Genomic DNA, 19,836 nt, shown 5'->3' with positions numbered 1-19,836 from the left:
TATATACACATATATATATAAAAATAGAAAATAAAAGATGACATTAATACACATAATACTACTATTATCTTTTATGATTATATTTTCTCCCAATATTAAATCAATTGGTATGCACAGCTCTGAAGGGTATATACCCACTTGGGAGCTGTAATCAGGAGAAGTGTAAATAAAGACCTGGAGGGAACCTGGTGGCTCAGTAATGACCCAGGATGGGTGTTTGTAGAGTGAACATGTAAACCTTGGTGATATACACAATCTGTCAGAAGACTCGTTTTTCCTCTACCCACCCTGTTGAAGGAAAATGCATGAGAAGAGAAACTTAGGCGCATGTCTACCCAAAGGCTTCACCTTGGTGAGTTTGCAGCATCTGAAAAGGCTGTACGGGAGACCTCTCTCCATTCCTATGTGACTGACTGATGACATTTCACTTACTAAGTAAAAGCTACCATCTATTAGGCAGACCATTGTTCATTTTTAATATCTTTGGAAGCGGAGATGGGGTAGGTATTTCTTTCTAGGACCCACAATCACAGAGTTTCCTGTTCCCAACATTAGAAGATCCAGAAATCACCAGAATGTTGTTTGGTGAGCACACTGTCAAAGCAGAGTGGTTGGAGTTGCTGGACACCTGAGAAACCACCACTGGTCATAGTACCATCTAGTCCTTCAGATGGAGGATCATCCCCCTGACCAGTGCACCTCCCACTGAGCAGGGTAGGATAAGCACCTGTTTTCCTCCTCCTTTGTGCTCTCATCACCTACTGGTTAGTCATTTCCTTTCTGTTTACTTACTCATTTTCTGTCTCTAATACAGATTATTAGTTTATGCTTATTAATTAGCAAAGAGTCAGAGGGTCATCATTCAGGAAGCCCCAGCTACCTTATTTTACCTCCTGAGCTGCAGAATCTTACATCTATGATCTCATTTACCCATTTTGCTCTCAAGAAGCAGTGGGAATTCCCTCATTTCTGTGTACTGGAGCACTGTTTACAGTTGGCCAGTGGATCATCCGCATGCCGTTTTCACAGGACTCATCCCCATTGGGAGGTTGGTCCTGTCCCACTTCCCTCCTCCATGTTTGATTTCCCTGGAAGCCCTCTGAGGGGTAAGGAAGAAGGGGCTGTGGAGACCAATACAAGAATCCAAACTCCAGTAGATACTGGCTGCCTCCAACTTTAAGACTTAGAGAATTTTCCAAATGTAATATTCAAGATCTGGCCCACCTCCAGGAGTATATTTTAGGAAAGTTTAAATTAAACACATTTAGTTCCTGCCAAGGAGACAAGCTGCTAGGAGCTAGAGAACCTTCTGTATTTCTTAGCCCTCATCTCTGAGCTTCTACCATCAAGCAAAGAAAACGGTGAATGGCTCATCTCTCTGGATCAGTGAGGGAAACTAAGCCAAGTGAGAAGGAAGAGCTTCAGACCTATAAACAGGGCAAGCAATGACCTTGGAACTTGGACAGGGCCCAGCAGATGCCCAGCTACCTTGGAATTATCTGTTCTTTTCAGTTCCCAGTAGAGAGGTAGCTAAATGAATTTAGCTTTGCATGTGGTATTTGGAAACTAGACTTGTAATGAATTTATAAAAGAAAATAATTTCTTAACATGCTAAATCTCATAGACATTTCCGAAAAATATCTCTGATGGGCAATGGAGAGGGGAAAAAAGGTTTTGTCTGAACTTCTTAGAGTCTCTGGCTGGGTCTAAAAACAAATCAATAAAACAGATTAACAGAAGAAAAAGCATATGGGTTTATTTAGAAGTTTTATGTGACTCAGGAGTCTTTATAAGGAAACAAAGACCCAAAGAAACAGTCAGATTTGTACATTTTATTCAAGGTTTGATAAAGAATCATTGGATTAAAAAGGATGAGATATATTGGTAATAACTGGGGAGAAGTTAGCAGGGCCTACCAAATTCTTCTTTTTGCCCTCGAGCCTTCCAAAATAAAGTTGTTCCTTTGCTGTGGGTAGCAGGAGGGCACCTCTCCAACAGGGGTCTTATAACCTGCTTCTGAGGAAGGTCAGAAAGTCCTTCCTAGGATATACGAGTTGCTTTAGAGGAGATGTTTGGAGGGAGGTCAGAGAGTGATCTTCCTGCTTCTGCAGTTTCCCCAGATCCTTCACTTTTGAAACAGTCTGTAAAGGTGCCATATTTGGGAGCAGTGTATTCTGAATCTCATCAGCAATTGTCAACTAAAAATGTCACAAATGGAAGTAAAACATTGACCAAAAAAATCAGTGATGGGATAGTAATTTAGAGGCTTCTTTAAGAATAGAAATAAACTACACTTATTGATCATTTATTATGCATTAGATATTCTCTATTCTGAGGATTTACCCCATGTTGTTTGTTCGATGGTTATGGTGAGTCTGACATATAAATGCTATTATTATTTTAATCCTCTTTTAATGATGAGAAAACTAACAGATAGAGAGCTTAAATAATGTGCCCAAGGCCACCTGGCTAGTAATTGATGACATTGATATTTGAACCCCAGACCCAGGACCTGGGTCCCCCACCCTGCTGCCTTTGGCTGCTACTCTTCCCCTCCCTCTGTAATTGCTCACGTACCCAGAGCCGATGCTCAGTAAACATTTGCCGAATAGTTAAATGCTGCAATAAACTGTACCATTTAAATAAACAAATGGTTGTGGGTGAAAAATAAGCGTACACACAGTACGTAAGAGTAAACTGCTATAGCTATTTATGGATTTTCATCTGAACTGCGACACAAATAGAACTGCAGTCTAAGGAGAAGTTAGAATAAGAGAAGTAGTGGAGAAACCCTTGTTGCAGCCATCCAGAGGGGTGGTAGTGACTAAAATGACCCATAATTTTATAAACACATTTTATTTTATAAAAACAAGCATCCCATACTAAATGAAATGTGGAATCTTGGAATATGAAAAGGACACTTAATGAGAAAGTGAGTAAAATCCAGATAAAGTCTGGCATTTAGTTACCAAGAATGCTTTGATTAGTGTTGGCTTCCTGGTTTTGACAAATTACCACCTTTGTGTAACTTGTTAACATTAGGGGAAACTGAGGAGATGGCAACTGGAGGCTTTCTGTATTACCTTTTCTGAAAATACAAAATAATTCCACCACAAAAAGTTTATTTTCAAAATCTATAATACCATAACATGGCCCCAAAATAATTTGATGGTAAGAGAAGGGCTCACAGGTGAGCATGTCAGTTAAAACCCAGAGCAAAGGTCATTTCGTAAGGGCCAAGCAAGTAACAGAAGTGAGTAGTTTAGGCCCAGCAGGGGCTGGAGATTCCAGGTCCCCTCTAGAGGATCAGGTACAGGAACAGCCTGGCTGGGGCCGGTGATTGCCGAGTAGGAGTAGTTTGGGGTCATATGTTTCCAGATATTACATTTTTCCAGAGAAGCTGAAAATCTGGATATCTTTGCCTGAAATCTCCTTACTACTTAAAAGATGTCACTGATAGCAAAAATCACTATATAACTTCAACAAAACTGTCTATGGCTCAAATACAACCCATAATCACCATTTTGCAATCTTTGAGGCAGAGGTTTTTAAAAACCTTCCTGGAAATAAGACATACCCTGGGGGGCTAGGTGTATAGCTCCAGTGGTAAACACAGCACATGCTTAGTATGCATGAGGCCCTGGGTTCAAGCCACAACACACACACACACACACACACACACACACACACACACACGCACACACACACACGAAGTGAAAGAAAGCTCTTGACATATGTTACTGCTCCCTAGCTACTGACTCCTACTTGCATGGGGCTGGAGTTGGGAGTAGATCTGAGCTTGGTCTGCACCTCCCTTCCCCACTGTGGTCCTCCCCTGAGGGTCAAGGGACACACAGCTAATGGGGCTAGGTGGAGTCTGTCCTGCCCAGTAGCTTCTGCTTTCTTCTTCCATGCTTTGCATCCTTTCAGAGCAAAAAGTAAGGATTTTTTTTTTTTGTCTCACTGATGAAATTGCATTTGAATATCCTTATGGATCGGATTCTGGTAAGCTCTTTCTCTTGGCTAGAGTTCATTCTTCTTGAAAAACAACCCATAAAATACTGAGGGCACTCTGGGTTTCTACATCTTTGCTTTCAGGGAGTTTGGTATGGTGGGGGACTTCCTTCTAGGCTGGCTCTTAAGAGAAACAACTGAGGCTAAAAATGCATTACAGTTATGCTTCTTCCTTCCCAAGTGTATTATACAGTGGCTTTGTTTGTACCCTGCGTGAGTCACCTTTGCTAATGTAGTTCATTTCAAATGAAGAAACAACTCAATAGTAAAGAGGAGTCATCCTTAAATGCGGCTACTATGGAACCCTATGGGCAGTTCTGCAAAAATTTCACCTTCTCAGGACCCACCATGCAGAGGTCTGGATCCAGGAAGTTGACACTGGAGCCCAGGGAGGTACTGTATGCCGTATATAGGCATCCTTTAGTTTCAGGACCCTTCTCCCCAGATAGCAAAACCCACAGATGCTCAAGTCTCTTATATAAAATGGCACAGTATTTGTGTGTCACCTACATCCATCTTCCCATATGCTTCAACTGTTTCTGGATTATTTTGAATACCTAAAACAGTGCAAAGCTATATAAGTAGTTGTAATAGTTTATTGTTTAGAGACTAATGACAAGAAAAAAGTCTATACATGTTCGATCGATACAGGAACAATTTTTTTAAAACATATTTGGATCCACAGCTGGGTGAATCCATGGATGTGGAACCCCTGTAGTCAGAGGGCCCCCCGCATATATTTTTAAAGCTCATAAGGAATTTTAACAGTCCCATTTGGGATCCAGCAGTTGGAAGCATGTGAGCTCCAGCTGTGCACTTATATGTGGGTGGTACAAAGGAATGTTTGGCTTTTTTTATGTAGACTGTATACAACAGGGAACCTCCCCGCCACACTTTTTACGAGGAGGATCAGTGTTTCATTTCCTGCAGCCCTTTGCTGTCACAGGTTGAAAGGCAGCCAGAGGGCTGATGGCAAAGCCCAGCATGGAGTATGCAGGGCCTGGTTTTAAGTCAGACGCCCCGCTTCTGAGGGGTCAGGATTTGCCACTTAGTATCTGCATGACCCTGGATAATTCACTTCCTTTTCCTTCTCAGGCTAACATTGAAAGTACTTTCATTGACACACTTGAGTACTGAAAGTGATAATGGCATTTGCTAACCAGTCGGTGGAAAACTTGTCTAGCATGGGGAGGGTGGAGTATCTTAGGACGATGGCCTAGTCCATGGAAATCTATTCACTGGGCAAAACACTGAATCTATTCATCAGGCAGAAGATATAAGGGAGACCTATATGAGAGGATTCATTCATTCTTTCATTCAATTCATGTTTCCTGAGCCACTACTATTTGTAGGGATTCAACAAGGAATGAGACCACAATGGACCTTAGGCATGAAATGTGTAGTTGAGAAGACCAACTGGAAAAATCTATGGTTTATCAAGAGGATAAGATCTGCAATAAAGATATGCACAGAAGAGCAGGGAATGTTGCCTAGTCACAGTGTGGCCCTCATGATTGTCATTTGATTGTCATTTGCAGATTGGCAAAGTCAACACTACTCCTCATTCCTTTATTGGGTGTTCATGAGATCCTCTTCTCTTTCATCACTGATGATCAAGTTCAAGGATTTTCCAAACTTATACGACTCTTCATCCAGTTGACCTTGAGCTCCTTCCATGTAAGTCTGACTTTGATGCCTTGGCTTTGGAGAAAATAAAAATGCACATGCTCTGAACATGAACAGGCTCAGAGTTGAGAGCACCCATGGATGAAAATGGATTCCTAGCATCAGTAGTCTTCATTGGGGAGGTTCCTTAACGTGAGAAGGGCATGAAGATGAGGAAGGGTTGCCTTGATCCTGCCAGCTTGATTCAGTGACTCAGAAGGGAAAAACATTCTCTTTTCTGGACTGTAATAGTTGGTGTGACTCATGATCATATTAACTGTGAGTGTCAATACAAAGCCTTTTATTAAGGGCCTATTTTTGCTGAGTTCTTTCAAGGGCATTGTGCAAAGTGAGCCTTGCCTGCCCTGCAGGTGACATGAACACAGAACACAACACAACTTGAGTAGAGAGGAGTGAGCTCACCCTCGAGGCTCTTGAACCTGACAGATGTGTGTGGGCTGAAAGTAGGAACAAGAGGATGGCTGTGGTTAGATTTTCTGAATATTTTGGCTATCCATCGATTAAACTGCTTATAACTTAATAGCTTAAGAGGATCATCATTTTTTATTATTTCTCATGATTCTGGGAATTGGGAATCCAGGAAGGACGTGGAAAGGATGGTTAACCTCTGCTTATCTGTGAGGCTTGTTGGGTTTGGACCTTTCCTGATGATGGCTTCTTTACACATGCAGGGGCCTAAACTGTCACTGACTCAGCTAGAAGAAATTTCTGGGGCCTCCTTTCTCAATGTTCCTTACTTCCATATGGCCTTAGGGCCTCTCACTTTCTGCATGTTCTCCCCTTGCAGTCACCCTTTCCATAGGGTGACTAAATTCCTTATTGGACAATTTGGTCTCCCAAGAACATAAAAGCAAGAGCTGATTTTTTAGTATTTAGGCCTGCAACTGGCACCTTGATGTATCTGCTACATTCTGCTGTTGAGGGAAGTGACAGTCCCATCCAACAATAAAGGGTAGGCAACTTTACAAGGGCATGAATATGAGGCATGGCTCATTAGCAAAAGCCACTAATGCGACAGATGACTGTTAACAGCATGGACATAGTCAACCTCATACAGTAGTAATCTTAGAATTAATCACCTTTAAGTGCTAATGTAGAAGTAGCACTTCTGGAATGGAGAAGAGAGGAACTTGGCAAATCCTTTCCCCAAAAGCAGTAATAAAATTGGACATCTGTCATGCCTAGAAATCAACCAAAGACAGAAGAGAGAGGGGTTATTCAAAAACATTAATGAACTGAGTAAGAATAGTGGGAGTCTGTCATTTTTGTCTGTGGTTGCTTTTGTGCTCCAATCTCTGCTCCTTTGTTAAGGAATTTCTAGTGAAAATTCTCAGTTTCTGTGTAAAAGAGAGCTGACTTGATTTGGATCAGAGAGAAGGGAAATCTCACATGCCTTTGCATTACCAAATATAGTAGCAATCTTAGTGGCAAAAGGACAGAGAAGGTCAGTGTCACTGCCCAACAATGTCACTGCCTATTTAAAGTAAGAAACAGACTAGTGAGCTGGCCAGAAATTTAAAAGTGATATGAGGGATGAGACTGCAATAGTGAGATTTGATAAGCTCCCACCTTGCTTTCTGGTGGACAAAAATGTTTTGCACATGCACAAAGTTGCCTACACACTGAAGAGAGATCAGAAAAGATATCTACACATCCCTGGCTGTATATGAGTTCCTGCACACAAATAGAGGAGGCATGAGAGGACCCGGCAAAAAGTAAAAGTGAAGGAAGATTAATAAATGTCTGAGCTTTCAAATTGTTCCTGAAGCCACCCACAGATCCACTGGCAAAGACTATGGGAGTCTTAATAGCCCAAGGTGGCTGAGCACAATTTCTGATGAATTACAGCTGACCATTAAGCTATTATAAATGGGGTCAAGACCAGACTTACAGGAAAAAAGCAAAAATTTAAAAATTAGCACAAATATAACTGGCTATATACCACAGGGGAGACAGATTCCATAGAACTAGTAGTCCAGAAAAGTTACTAAGCCAACAAAAACCACCACTACTCCAGGAGTAGGAAGTGAGGAATCAAAATCCTGAATTGCTATAATATATTATCTAAGATTTCTATCTTTGGACAAAAATATATGAGAAGCACAGTGGAACTGTTGGGGGAGTGAGACATTGGAACTAGCAGATAGCAACTTCAGAGAAGTCACTGTAAATGTGTTCCAAAGATTAAAGGAAATCATCTTTAAAGAATTAAAGGAAAGTATGATGATGATGATTCATGAACTAAAGGATTTCCATTCAAACAGAGAAATTTATAAAACAAGACCCAAATGGAAATCTTGGAGTTGAAAAGTACAATAATTGAAATGAGCATATGACTAGAAAAATGAACTCTCAGATTTCAGAAGAATTCATGAAAATGAAAGTAGATCGACTGAGATTTCTCTAGTTTATAAATGGTAAGTGGGAAGAAAAATAGCACAGATTCATAGACCCATGGGATGCCTTTAAAAATACCAATATACAGTGGACTCTTAAGTTACGACTGGCCTGACACATGGACAACTTGGGTTATGACCATAATTTTAGTTTTAACTTACAAACTCTTGAGTTATGACCCAAATGCTGGCTACTTGTGTTTTCAGATGGTCTTAGTTACAGATTTAACCCTTAAAGAGTTCTGGAAGGAACATTACATTCTTTCTTTCCTATGTGGGGTTAACTGAGAAATCCTGGGTCAGTGTCTCTAAGGACACTGAGATCTGCTTGTATACAGGAGAAAGACTTTGAAGGCTGTGTAGAGGAGCCTGAGCCTTCAATTGACAACTTGAGTTACAATCAGTCCTTGGAAACGAATTGGGTTTATAAGTAAAGGGTCCACTTGTAAACATATCAGAGTTCTAAGAGAGAAGAGATAGAAAGGGAGTAAAGAAGTGTTAGAGAAACAGTGTTGGAAATGATGAAAAATATTAATCTATACATCCAAGAAGCTCAGTGAACTCCAACTAGCATCAAATAAAGATTCACACCTAGAAACATTACAGTCAAACTGTTGAAAGCTAAACACAAAGAAAAATATCTGAAAAGTAACAAAAGAATGAGGACTCTTTACAGGCAGGACAATTTACAACTGACTACTCATTAGAACAATGGCAATGATATGAGATATTCAAAATGCCAAAAGAAAAAAAAAACTGTCAATCAAGAATTCTATATCCAGCAAAACTGTGTTTCAAGGCCAAGGTAAAATGAAGACATTCTCAGATGAACAAAAACTCAATTTTCTGGCAAACACTCCTACACACAGTATTAAAGGAAATTGTCCAGGCTGGAAGAGAGTGGTAACATGTAGTAGCTCAAATCTATATGAAAGAATAAAAATTACTGCAAAAGAGTTAGTTGCAGTGATGCCTGCCTACAATTCCAGCACTCTGGCTGAGGCAGGAGGATCTCAAATTCAAGCCCAGACCTTTTCTTGTCTTTCCTTAGGTAATTTTATAGACATAATATTGTATAAAATAACAGTTGTAAGTTACAGTATTGGGTTTATAGCATATAAAGATCTAATATATATGACAATAATATCATAAAAGAAGAATGAGTAAATGGAGATACATTGGAGACAATTTCTGCATTTAACAGAATTAAATTAGTATTAATATGAAATTGTGACAAATTAAGATGTGTTATAATCCTTTAAATAAATACTAAGAAAATAACTTAAAAAGTAGTAAAAATGCCAGCAACAGAATTAAAGTGTTATACTCAAAATTATTTGTTTAACATGAAAGTCTTTCGGTCTCCTGGGATCTTCACAATGTCCCTGTGAAAGAGAAATTATTAGACCCATTTGAAGGATGAAAGAACTGAGGTGTGGAGACCGTGGATGTGCTTAATAAATAGCAGAGAGAGGTCAGGTCCCATGCAACTCCCTTGTAGGCCTATCACCACTCTGCAAAATGCCTTTCAGGTGTAGGGGAAGTGGGAAGGGTAGGGGAAAGGAAATAAGGGAAAAGAAAAAATATAAGAAAATGAAAAAATGGAAAAAAAAGTTTTTGTAAATAGGGAAAGGAAGAGGTGGTGAAGGGAGGGCAGGGTGTGTGAAAAAATGAGAACCAAGACCTGTCATGTAAAGGTACAAGATTCCAATGATGAATGCAACTGTACTGTATACCTAAACAGTACCAATAAACTCAATGAGGAAAAAAAAATGCCTTTCAGGACAGCCTCTAAGGGTCGTGACAGGAGACACCCAGTTCCTTAGATCACAGTCTGAAAGCCTTGCTGCTAGGCAGAGTCAGGTGCTGAGAATCTGTGCATAGAGCAGAGAAAATGTGCCTGTCCACCTTGTGCTCACCAAACACTGAGGCTGAGAAATGGTTTCAGTAGTTGGACAGGGTTTTCTCCCTTCCTTTTGGAGTTGAATTCTTTGTGGCTTTGAAGTGAGAAAGAAGACACACTGGTAACTTTTTTATTATTATTGTAAAAACATATTTAATTTATTTAAATCTTTTAGAGGAATTAAAAATCTAAGATTTAATAATTTGCATTTCTTATGTTGTTTGGCTTTAATCGTCTTTAAAAGGTAATCCCTAATGAGAGAGCAAAACAAAAACACCTAAAGCAAAGTCCTGCAGCTGTTATATCAGTAGTATTTGGTAGCCCTTTTTTCCCTGAGGATGTGACTGGTTTTTGTAAGCCCTGGTCACGTGATCTCATACAGCCAAAGATAGTCGAAGACCAGTCATTGAAATGCAGATATGTGGTGATGTCTAGGAAAGAAACCTAGCCCAACAGATTTCTTGGGTATGAGAGGATGTTTTTGTCATCTCTTGCTGTATATCACCCCAAACCTTCATGGCTGAAAGCAATAACCATTTTATTATTATCCTATTTTTTTTCCTGCTATGTAGTTCTGGCTGGCCTTGAATTCACTATGTAGCCCAGGCTGGCCTTAAAAGCTGTCTCAGCCTCCTGAGTGGTCATTGTATTATTTTTAATGATTCTGTGTGACTGAATGTCTGAGCTGAAGAGATACTATGTTTTTGATACGTGTAAATTTTGTCTGGAGCTGCAAATGTCTGAAGTCTCATGTAGGCTGCAACATCAATGATGTTTTATTCACATAGCCAGTTATTGTCCTGAACTGTTGGGCAGGAGCTCATCTAAGACTATAGGTCAGGGAGCCTGTTATCCCTATGTGGCCTCTCCATGAATCACAGACATCGCACAGTAAGGCGTCTGGACTCTTGGAGTATCCCAAGAACAAATGTTCTAAGAGGGAGGAAGTGGAAACTTCCAGGTTTCATAAGTCATTGTCTCAAAAGTCTGTACTTGTTGAGAATGCCACTTCAACCACATTGTGTTGGTAAAATGAGTTGCAAGGTAATCCCAGATTCAAGGGGAGGAAAGCAAGCTCCACTTTTTGATGCGAGAACAGCCTGAGCCTATGTAAAGAGAAATCACTGGGGCCATCTCTGGAGCCCTTCTACCACATGGCTCGTGGTTCTGTGACCAGCTGAGACTCGGCTCACCACCTCATACTGTGGGGATGTCAGGAGTCAAAGTGTCTGCAGGGTGTTTTACACCAAGACTAAACCAGAAACCACACTTGGAGGGTGTGTTCAGGGAGCAGAGCCTCCAACCTTTTGAATACTTCAACACTGTTTGCCTCATCCCACCTTCATGGTGTGCAGAGGAATATTTGGTGAATCACATCTTAGTGAGTCCACCAGCAAGAACAGGCATTAGTCATAAAAGACGCCGTCCCTTGCTGCTTTAGAGGATCGTTTACTCTTCCAAACATTTACTACTTAAAGAGTTTCACCAGACTCCTACTGTGAGCAGACCTGTGGAGAGACTGCCAAGTGATGGTTATGATGGTTATGTGTGAAGTGAGAGCCATGCGCTCTCTGGGGCCTACACATTTGCTTTGTCTAGAATTGCGAGCAGACGCCAGGATGCTCCAAACAGTGAAGCAGGAGCCTGAGGAAGTGCAAAGATACTTTTGTCATATGGAATCCTATTTTAGCTAACTTGTTTGAGAGCATTCTGGCATGTCGAAAGCTCGCTGTTCTTATTTCACGGCAACCACACAGGGAAGCTGTGAACCTCTGATGAGATTTCAAGTGTGAAAATGATTAACGGGTTCCACTATGCCCCTATTTAGAAGCTGTAGCCATGGAATGAATATCTAGGTGCATAAGAGAAGGGAAGTTTTGTACTTGTGGCCACAATTCAAGCATTTGATTGATGCATAGCTAGAATGGAGACCCTTGGCTTGGCCCCAGAAAAAAACATGCAGGAAAAACCTTCCCCCGGCACGATAGCTCATTATTTTCAAGAGGCATAGAAGGAGTCAGCCTGATATTGGGATTTTCAACTTTTATTTGGAGATGTGTCCTTTTCTTTTGAGTTCTGGAATCTTATGAGATTTTTCCCTAAAAACTCAAGTACTTGAGTCCCATACACATATCCAGCTTCAATATATCAGACCTGTAGCCCAAATTCCAGACCCTCCGTTCTATGAGGGAAAGCCAAGACATGTAGTTTATCACAGGAAGCATAGAAGTCTGGGGCAACAATGGGGAAAAATAATTAGCTAAAGCATCTTTGATTCCAGACCTCTGGAATAAAAAAAAAAAATTGGAAAAAACTTTCCAAATTCAAGAGCATATGTCTTTTTTTGAAACTTCCCAATATAAATGCTTTGTAAATGAAAATGCCATTACACAATGGCTTGCAATATTTTTAGTGGAATCTTTGTGTCTCCAATTCCAAATAACTAAGTAGAGAATAAAAGTGAAGCAGCTTGACATTATACGAGGCAAGACTCTTAATTGTAAGTGACAGAAACCCAACTCATTCATTCACTCACTCAACAAATATTTGGTGTGTTCCTATTATGTTTCAGACACTGTTTCAGGTGGTGGGGATCTGATAGTGAAAAAAGTAGGTAAGGATGCTAGTCTTATGTGTGTGGGATTAAGAAGAACAGATAATCAATAATATAAGAGAAGGACAGAGAATAGCCAAGTAAACAAATGAATAACAATAGAATCCTGGTGCTTTAAAGATAAAAATGGATCCCTGGAGTGGCTACCAAAAGTTGGATGCTCTGAAAAGACTTCTTTTGGTGATATTTGGGCTAAGAAACCAGTTAGATAGATATTTGAGGTGAGAAAGTTCTGGAAAACAGGAGGTGTGAGGGGAATTGGGGAAGAAGTGAACCGTGGTAGCCTCCAACATGGCTCTCAGTAGCATCCGGGCCTTGTTCAGTCCCTCCCACATTGCGAGGGGTTGTCTTGTGTTCCCATTAGGATGTTGTGACTTCCCAGATTAGGTCATAAAATGGATTGCAGCTTATGCCTTGCTTTCTAGGATGACCTCCTCTGGAGGAGGCCAGCTTCCATGTGAGGGAGACACTCAAAAAATCTACAGAGAGAAACCAAAGTTCCCTACCAATAACTACGTCTGACTTACTCATCATCATCCAGCTAAATGAGAAATAGGGAAGCTGGCCAGAAATATTTCTGATTCTGAAACCTGGAAGAGTGCACACTAATTAATGATCATTATGATATGAGGGGGGCAATCTTACCTTTTTATTTCTATGACTGTGACTATGTTTTACCTTGGAACTAAGATGCCTAACTGACATACATGTGCATCGATTTTTTTTTTTTTTTTTTTTTTTTTGAGACAGGGTCTTACTATATAGTTGAGACAGACCTGGAACTCACTATGTAGCCCAGGCTGGTCTTGAACTCACAGTGATCCTCCTGCCTCAGCCTCTCGAGAGCTGGGATTACAGGCATGCGCCACCACACCTGGATACATGTGCATCGATTTTTAAAAATAATGATCTTGAATTCATTTATGGTCTACAATACTACAATCAAAATAACCAGTACCAGCTTGCCAGCCACATGAGCCACTTGGAAGAAAGTTCAGCCTGTTAATGACACAGATCCAACCAACACTTTGACTGCAATTAAGAGTGACCTTTAGGGGCAGGGATTTAGCTCAGGGTTCTGCCACCTGCCTCACAAGCAAGGACAGAATTCAATGCCCATATCAAAAAGAAAGAGTGACCTTTTCCAGAAGCTTTTCCAGAAAAGCTAAGCCTTTTCCAGAACTTTGGCAATATAATATGTATGAGATGATAAAATCTTTATTGTTTTGATTCACTAAGTTAAGCAGCAATAGATCCCAAATACATGAACTTAACGTGCTGGAGGAGTCCAGAAGGCCCATGTGGCTGAAATATAGTGGCCAAGGGGAAGCAGAACATAAGATGAAATGAGCAGAGACAGAGCCTAGGTCACCCAGGACCTTCCATGGATGGGAAACCCCTGATGAGAAATAATCTATCTCTTCAAAAGGAATACTCTGATAAGAGAAAATGGTATTTATTATGTCACATAAATGAAATGTTTAGGACCAGGTACAGCTGTATACAGACAATATCACCAGAAATTTGTGCCTTACCATCTCTGACCTTGTGTTGGCTTCATCTTCAGGTGGGCTTGCTCCATGTAGCTGCAAAAATGGTAGCAGTGTCTCTGGGCTTACATGGTCTATAGAGCTGCCCAATGCAGGGAAGAGACTGTATCCCTCTGTGCTTTCCCTATTAAAACAATGCTGGTTGGCTGGAGATTTAGCTCAGTGGTTCTGCTGCCTGCCTCACAAGCACCAGGACCTGAGTTCTATCCCCGGTACCAAAACAAACAAACAAACAAAAAAACAACAACAACAAACAATACTGGTTGGCCTTGCTTGGGCCAATTATTGTAGTGATGGCCATCCTAAAACATGGGACCCACACTGCTGAAAGCTGTCTTAGAAGCCCAAGCAATAGAGGAGAGTCAGTTTCCAAAAGGAAAGAATGCAAATCAGACAACATAAACTAGCCAATGGCCACCACGGACAAGTAAAAATGAGATAGTGGTCTTGTCCAATATTTATATAACTGAATGATTATCATAGGGTCTTGGGATTTAATCATCATTGAGCTTGTGCATGCATTCACAAGCACCTAAGGGAACAGCTAGGCTGATATGGGTGGTGGATGTCAAGGTAAGAAGAGATGCCATGGAAATCTAAATTAGCATAGGATGAACTTTTTTTAGTGTGAGGAACATAGCTGCACACCTCTTCTGGAGGTTCCCTTGACGTTGCTGAGAGTTCTCAGACACATCTCTCAAGTTACAGTTCATGCCATGTCTTCCTTTCGTTCCAGGGATTCCTCGTGGCCTTGCAGTATGGCTTTGCCAATGGAGAGGTATGTTTTCCATGTGGCCTTTCTGAGGCCATGGCTGTCCACAAAGGTTTCTGCTCATGCTGAGACAAATTTGTATAGTGAGCATCTAGTGGAGAGAACATGAAGCAACCTTGATAAAGGGAATGGGTATGAGGAAACTCAGAACCCCAATCTGACCCTGCTGGAGACCCACCAGGATTAAAGTGTGATGGAGGAAATAAGCATGAACTCTGAGTTCAATCCTTGGCTTATCCACATAGGAGCTCTGTGAGTTAATCAGGTTACTGTGCCTTACTTAGCCTCAGTTTCCTTATCTGTAAAATAGAAATAGCAACTGTCCCTAACTTATAGTGGTACCCTGGGCACAAAGCACACAATTAAAGATCAATATCTAGGAAACATAATTTTGATTAATATTATTGCATGGATCCAACCAGCCATCTAGTGTGTTAGTCAGTTTATTTGTTATTGTAACAAATATCTGGGGTAATCAACTTAAAAGAGGAGGAAAAGTTTATTTTGACTCATGGTTTCAGTCCATGGTTTCTGGGCATCATTGCTACTGGGCCTGTGGCGAGGGAGAATGCTATGGTCAGGAGAATATGGTGGAGCCAATTCCCTCATCTCACAGTGGCAGAGAGAAGGAGGAAACAGCTCCGATATTCTGTGCAAAGGCCTGCCACCGCCCACAACTAACTTCTGTCCACTAGGACCCACCTCTTCAAGTGTCCACCATGTCCCAATAGCACCACAGGCCAGGGACACAGCTTTATTATATGGGCTTTTCGGGGTCCTTAAGATTTAAATATATCAACTGGGAAAAGGTTTGAAGAAAGGAGGGGCAGAGGCCAGAACAGGTGTCTTCTCTTGTCTTGACGAAATCAAGAGTTTCCAGCCCTTTTATACCTCCCTTGCTTTGAGTCCAGGTATACATATTCATTTCTGTCTCCTCCTACTAGAGATTCTTGGTGGCAAAGCCCTCTTTCCTTGCTCATTGTTTCTGCTTCTATATCTTCACACAGGGGTTCCTTGTCTATCAGGCAGGCATCAGTTGAAAAACTGCCCTGCAAGGGCTGAGGATTTAGCTCAGTGGCACTGCCTACCTCGCAAACACAAGGTCCTGAATTCAATCCCCAGTACCAGGAAAAAATAAAAATAAAAAACTTCAGTGTCTTTTCCTGAACTCAATATCTCAAGTTTTTAATTTCTTGTGAAAAGGACAAAAATTACAGTACTTTATTTTGAAGCTCTTAATTGGCTTTATTTGCAATTCTAGAACCAGCCAGGATTTTACTCTGTAAAATAGGAGTATTCCAATGTGCTGAGCAGAGGGAGCTCATTTTTTAAAGACAGAGAATGAAGAAAGGAGAAATAAAAAGAAAAAATCAGATTGGTCATTTCAAAGGGACAAGAAGACAGAAAGATAGAATAATAACAGATTGGTTATTCAGGGTACCTCTGTGTTTAATTAAGGGAAAGGGAACCTCATTTTCATGCCTCAATGAAACTGGCCTGTTTGGAAAAAGTTGGCTGTCATCTTTCTCTTCTGATTTCCTGGAAGGCCAGAGAGTTTTGGCCTGATGATGCGGGACATTAGCAGGCGTGACTCCATTTTGAATTTTAGTTTAATTTATGGGGGCCCAGGATAGGAGCTTAGTGCAAAACCAGGGCCCCCTGTAATGTTGAACAGTCCTTGGAGTGTGTTTTTAGTGGTCTCACGGTGCCATTTTCTGATATACTTAGTGTGTTAGTTTCCAATGAAAAGGTAAATTTCCCAAGGGTGGCACCAAGTAGTTATTCAATAAATCTTTGTAGAACGTAACAGACTCTGAGAACCAGACTCTGAGACCACAGACCCACCTTTGTTTTCCTTGGCAGGTAAAGGCTGAGCTTTGGAAGTCCTGGGCCCGCTTCTTGCTCGCCCGGAATTCAGGCTGCAGAGCCTGTGTCCTTCGGAAGAACTTCGGGCTCCTGGGGAAGTGTCCCAAGAAGTTCTCAGAGAGAGACGGCATCCAGATAATTCGCAAGCCGCAGGCCTCCGTCGACAGCTCCCGCCTGGCCTTACAGGGTCTGCGGGAGCTGGACACCTGGCCTCACCAGGACCACAGAGCCTGGCCCCGGGGCATCAGCCTTTCTGATAGCAGCGAGGGGGACTTCACTCTGGCCAACACCATGGAGGAGATTCTGGAAGAGAGTGAGATCTGAGGCAGAGGATTTCACTCCAGCTCCGCAGGCTGGGGACTCCTGAGAAGGACGAGGACGCAACATGCAAAGCAGGGTGGATGTGACCAAGTGCAGAATCGTTCTTTCCAATCCCCTGTGCACACTTGGATGTGAGGTCTAGATCCAGGTCCTTTAAGCTCTGAATGAACAAAGCTGTGTGGTGCTCACAGCTTCTGCCTGCCCGCCTGATTCATTCTTTTAACCCCTACCGGTATGCTTTCCTGGATGACCACCAGTCTGTGTGGTCTACCCCTCAATTCAAATGAATGGAGCCCCAGGATGCAGGGAAGTCTCCTGTTAAGTAGAATCTAAACAGTATCTCTTCCTTTCCCGCTTGTGACACATGGTTTCCTTTGGAGGTTGGGTTTAGGGTACACAAGACCTCCCTAGGAAGCTTTTTAAATGCAGAATTTCAGGTTGGTGGCTGAGAGTCTGAAAGAATGAATGTGGGATGATGGCTGGGAGTGGGCACTGTTTAACCGCTCCTCAAGAACTCTGATGCAAGCCCCCTTGGAAACACTGGACAGGATGTGAGGGAACACTGTGCTGGCGTGGCCCACGGCGGGGCCAAGTGAGTGGAACGCTGCTTGCGCAGTTCTGCTGTGAAACACCTGCCTCCTTGGGCAGTGTGCGGCCCCATGTCTCCCACCAGACTCCACTCCTTCATTGCTTCTCTTTTCCTCTGCTTCAGTTCTTCTCTTCCTCTCTCCATCTCAAGTCTCTGTCTCTGGTCAGCATAACTTATGTTTCAGCTGTCGTCTTACCGATCCTTGGAAAATTAGTCTTCTCTTCTCCTCTCTGGCCCACCTGCCTTTCCAAGCTTGGCTTCTGCAAGCCTGACTTGCTCTAGCACCCTCTGTACTTGGTTTGCCACTGATGAGTTGATGGCCATGCCTTCTGCTCCAGCTGTTTCTACTCCCCAGGTGGGTACCAGGGAGTGGCCCTGGAAGACAGAGGGTACCCAAGTAAAGTAATAGGACTCTGGCACCAAAAGGCCCAAGACTGTGTCAGCTGGGCCTTTGGGTCCTGTCCTGCCCTTGAGAAATATGAGTTGTGCACCAGAATCTGACCTAGGGAGACAGGGGAAGGCCAGGCAGTAGATCAGGCATGGTGGCTGAGCCCCTGAGCAAGAGTGTGAAGGATCATGAAGAAAGGGATAGCCTAGGGCAACGTTATGCTCATGTTTAGGAGTGTTGCTTCTGTAGTGTGGAAAATGTATGAGCAAGTGGGTGAGGTATGTTGCTGTGGAACTAAGTACAGCTGTGTCTTGTGTGTATGTAGAGGGTATGATACTTTCCATGTAGGGCTGCTGGCTTTAGAAAAAATAAACTGAGCTGGACTCAGTGGTGCATGCCTATTATTCCAGCACTTTGAGAGTGTGAGGCAGGAGGATTGAGAGTTTGAGCCCTGCCTGACCAAGCTAGTGATTTAGCCAAACCCTGTCTCAAAAAAAAAGAGTAAAAATTGTTGGGAGTGTAGCTTAAAATGAAGGTCCTGGATTCAATCTCTAGTACCTCAAAAACAACACTCCAAAAACATGATACTGGATCACATTTGAATTTCAGACAATCGAATCATCTTCTCACGTAAGTACATCCCACAAGGCATGCATCATCTGTCTTTTACCTGGCAACTCTGTTTTCAAAGATACTTTACAGCAGGTCCGGGACAAAGGCGAGACAGTTCTAACACTCACCTCTGAAAACTTCCGTGATCAGAATAAGTTGCACTTCAACACTTTTGGAAGTTACATCCACAAATTACAGCCCATGAGTCACCCCCTCACATGGGGCTGGGGTGAGCTTGAGGCAGGAGAAGCCAGCTCATACTAGATCCTGACCCCGACTTTACCTGAAATGTTGTTACTTGGTTCATCAGGGACTTCGTGACCCTGATTTTGACTTTTAAATTACTGTATTAAAATGTTATCTATCTCAACTCTGAAGCCTTTTGGCACCACCTTGAATCTTACACTGTTCCCACCTCTGGCTAGCAGGATGGGGACAGAAGCCAAGGCGTCAGGCAAATGCATAATGAAGCGAAATTTTATTTTTGGTGTTCAATCATTAAAATACATGTCCTTTCTGCACATGTCCCTCCCTTGGCCTGTCAGTTTATCAGCTCCTGGAAAGCTGGGAGCATTTCCTATTCCTACCACATACTCAGCACGGAGGGCTGACTACAGTAGGTACCTGGTACACAACCATCAAGGGAGGTTGGACAGAAAGTTCTCTAGCGAGCGTCAGACCCAGTCAGCAGAAAGTTACCAAGGATCCTGCCATGAGGAGGAGGAGAAAGTTCTATTTTATGTGTTCTCCCACCTCCCTCTGCAAAGGAGGGAGGACACCCACAGGGCTTGCTCTCACTCTAATTAGTAAAATGAGTTTAAATTGATTTGCATTTTGTCCATTCTTCTACGTTTGTCTCTCACAGGAGCTGAAAGTCCTCAGGGGCCTGGAGGTCCGAGTCACTATTTTTGGACAAAAGAGGGAAGAAATGGCTGTACCTTTAGGTGGTGATCAGATGGTCCATTGTTTTAGGAAGCAGAAGATTGGGCAGAGAGGGAGGGACCTGAAGCAGAGGTCAGGGTCAAAAGGGCAAGTAAGTGCCTCCCTTTTTTTGGTACCGGGGATTGAACTCGTGTCCTTGTGCTCACAAGGTAGGCAGTGGAAACACTGAGCTAAATCCCCAGC

General features: G+C 42.2%; 1 protein-coding gene across 1 annotated transcript in view; it reads left to right on the top strand.

Annotated features, from left to right (window-relative positions):
* Positions 1-17,193, top strand: part of Glp2r (glucagon like peptide 2 receptor) — a 67,742-nt gene extending 50,549 nt beyond the window's left edge. The window contains exons 11-13 of the mRNA XM_033762727.1: positions 5,553-5,691; positions 14,900-14,941; positions 16,799-17,193. Coding sequence (XP_033618618.1) covers positions 5,553-5,691; positions 14,900-14,941; positions 16,799-17,125 — 508 coding nt within the window. The 3' untranslated portion in view covers positions 17,126-17,193. The remainder of the gene's footprint in view (positions 1-5,552; positions 5,692-14,899; positions 14,942-16,798) is intronic.
* Positions 17,194-19,836: the final 2,643 nt, after the last annotated feature.

Source organism: Fukomys damarensis, unplaced genomic scaffold, assembly GCF_012274545.1.
Source record: "Fukomys damarensis isolate Sample0158 unplaced genomic scaffold, DMR_v1.0_HiC HiC_scaffold_13, whole genome shotgun sequence".
Classification (NCBI taxonomy): domain Eukaryota; kingdom Metazoa; phylum Chordata; class Mammalia; order Rodentia; family Bathyergidae; genus Fukomys; species Fukomys damarensis.
The sequence above is the reverse complement of the archived record's forward strand: the minus strand, read 5'-3'. Positions and strand labels throughout refer to the sequence as shown.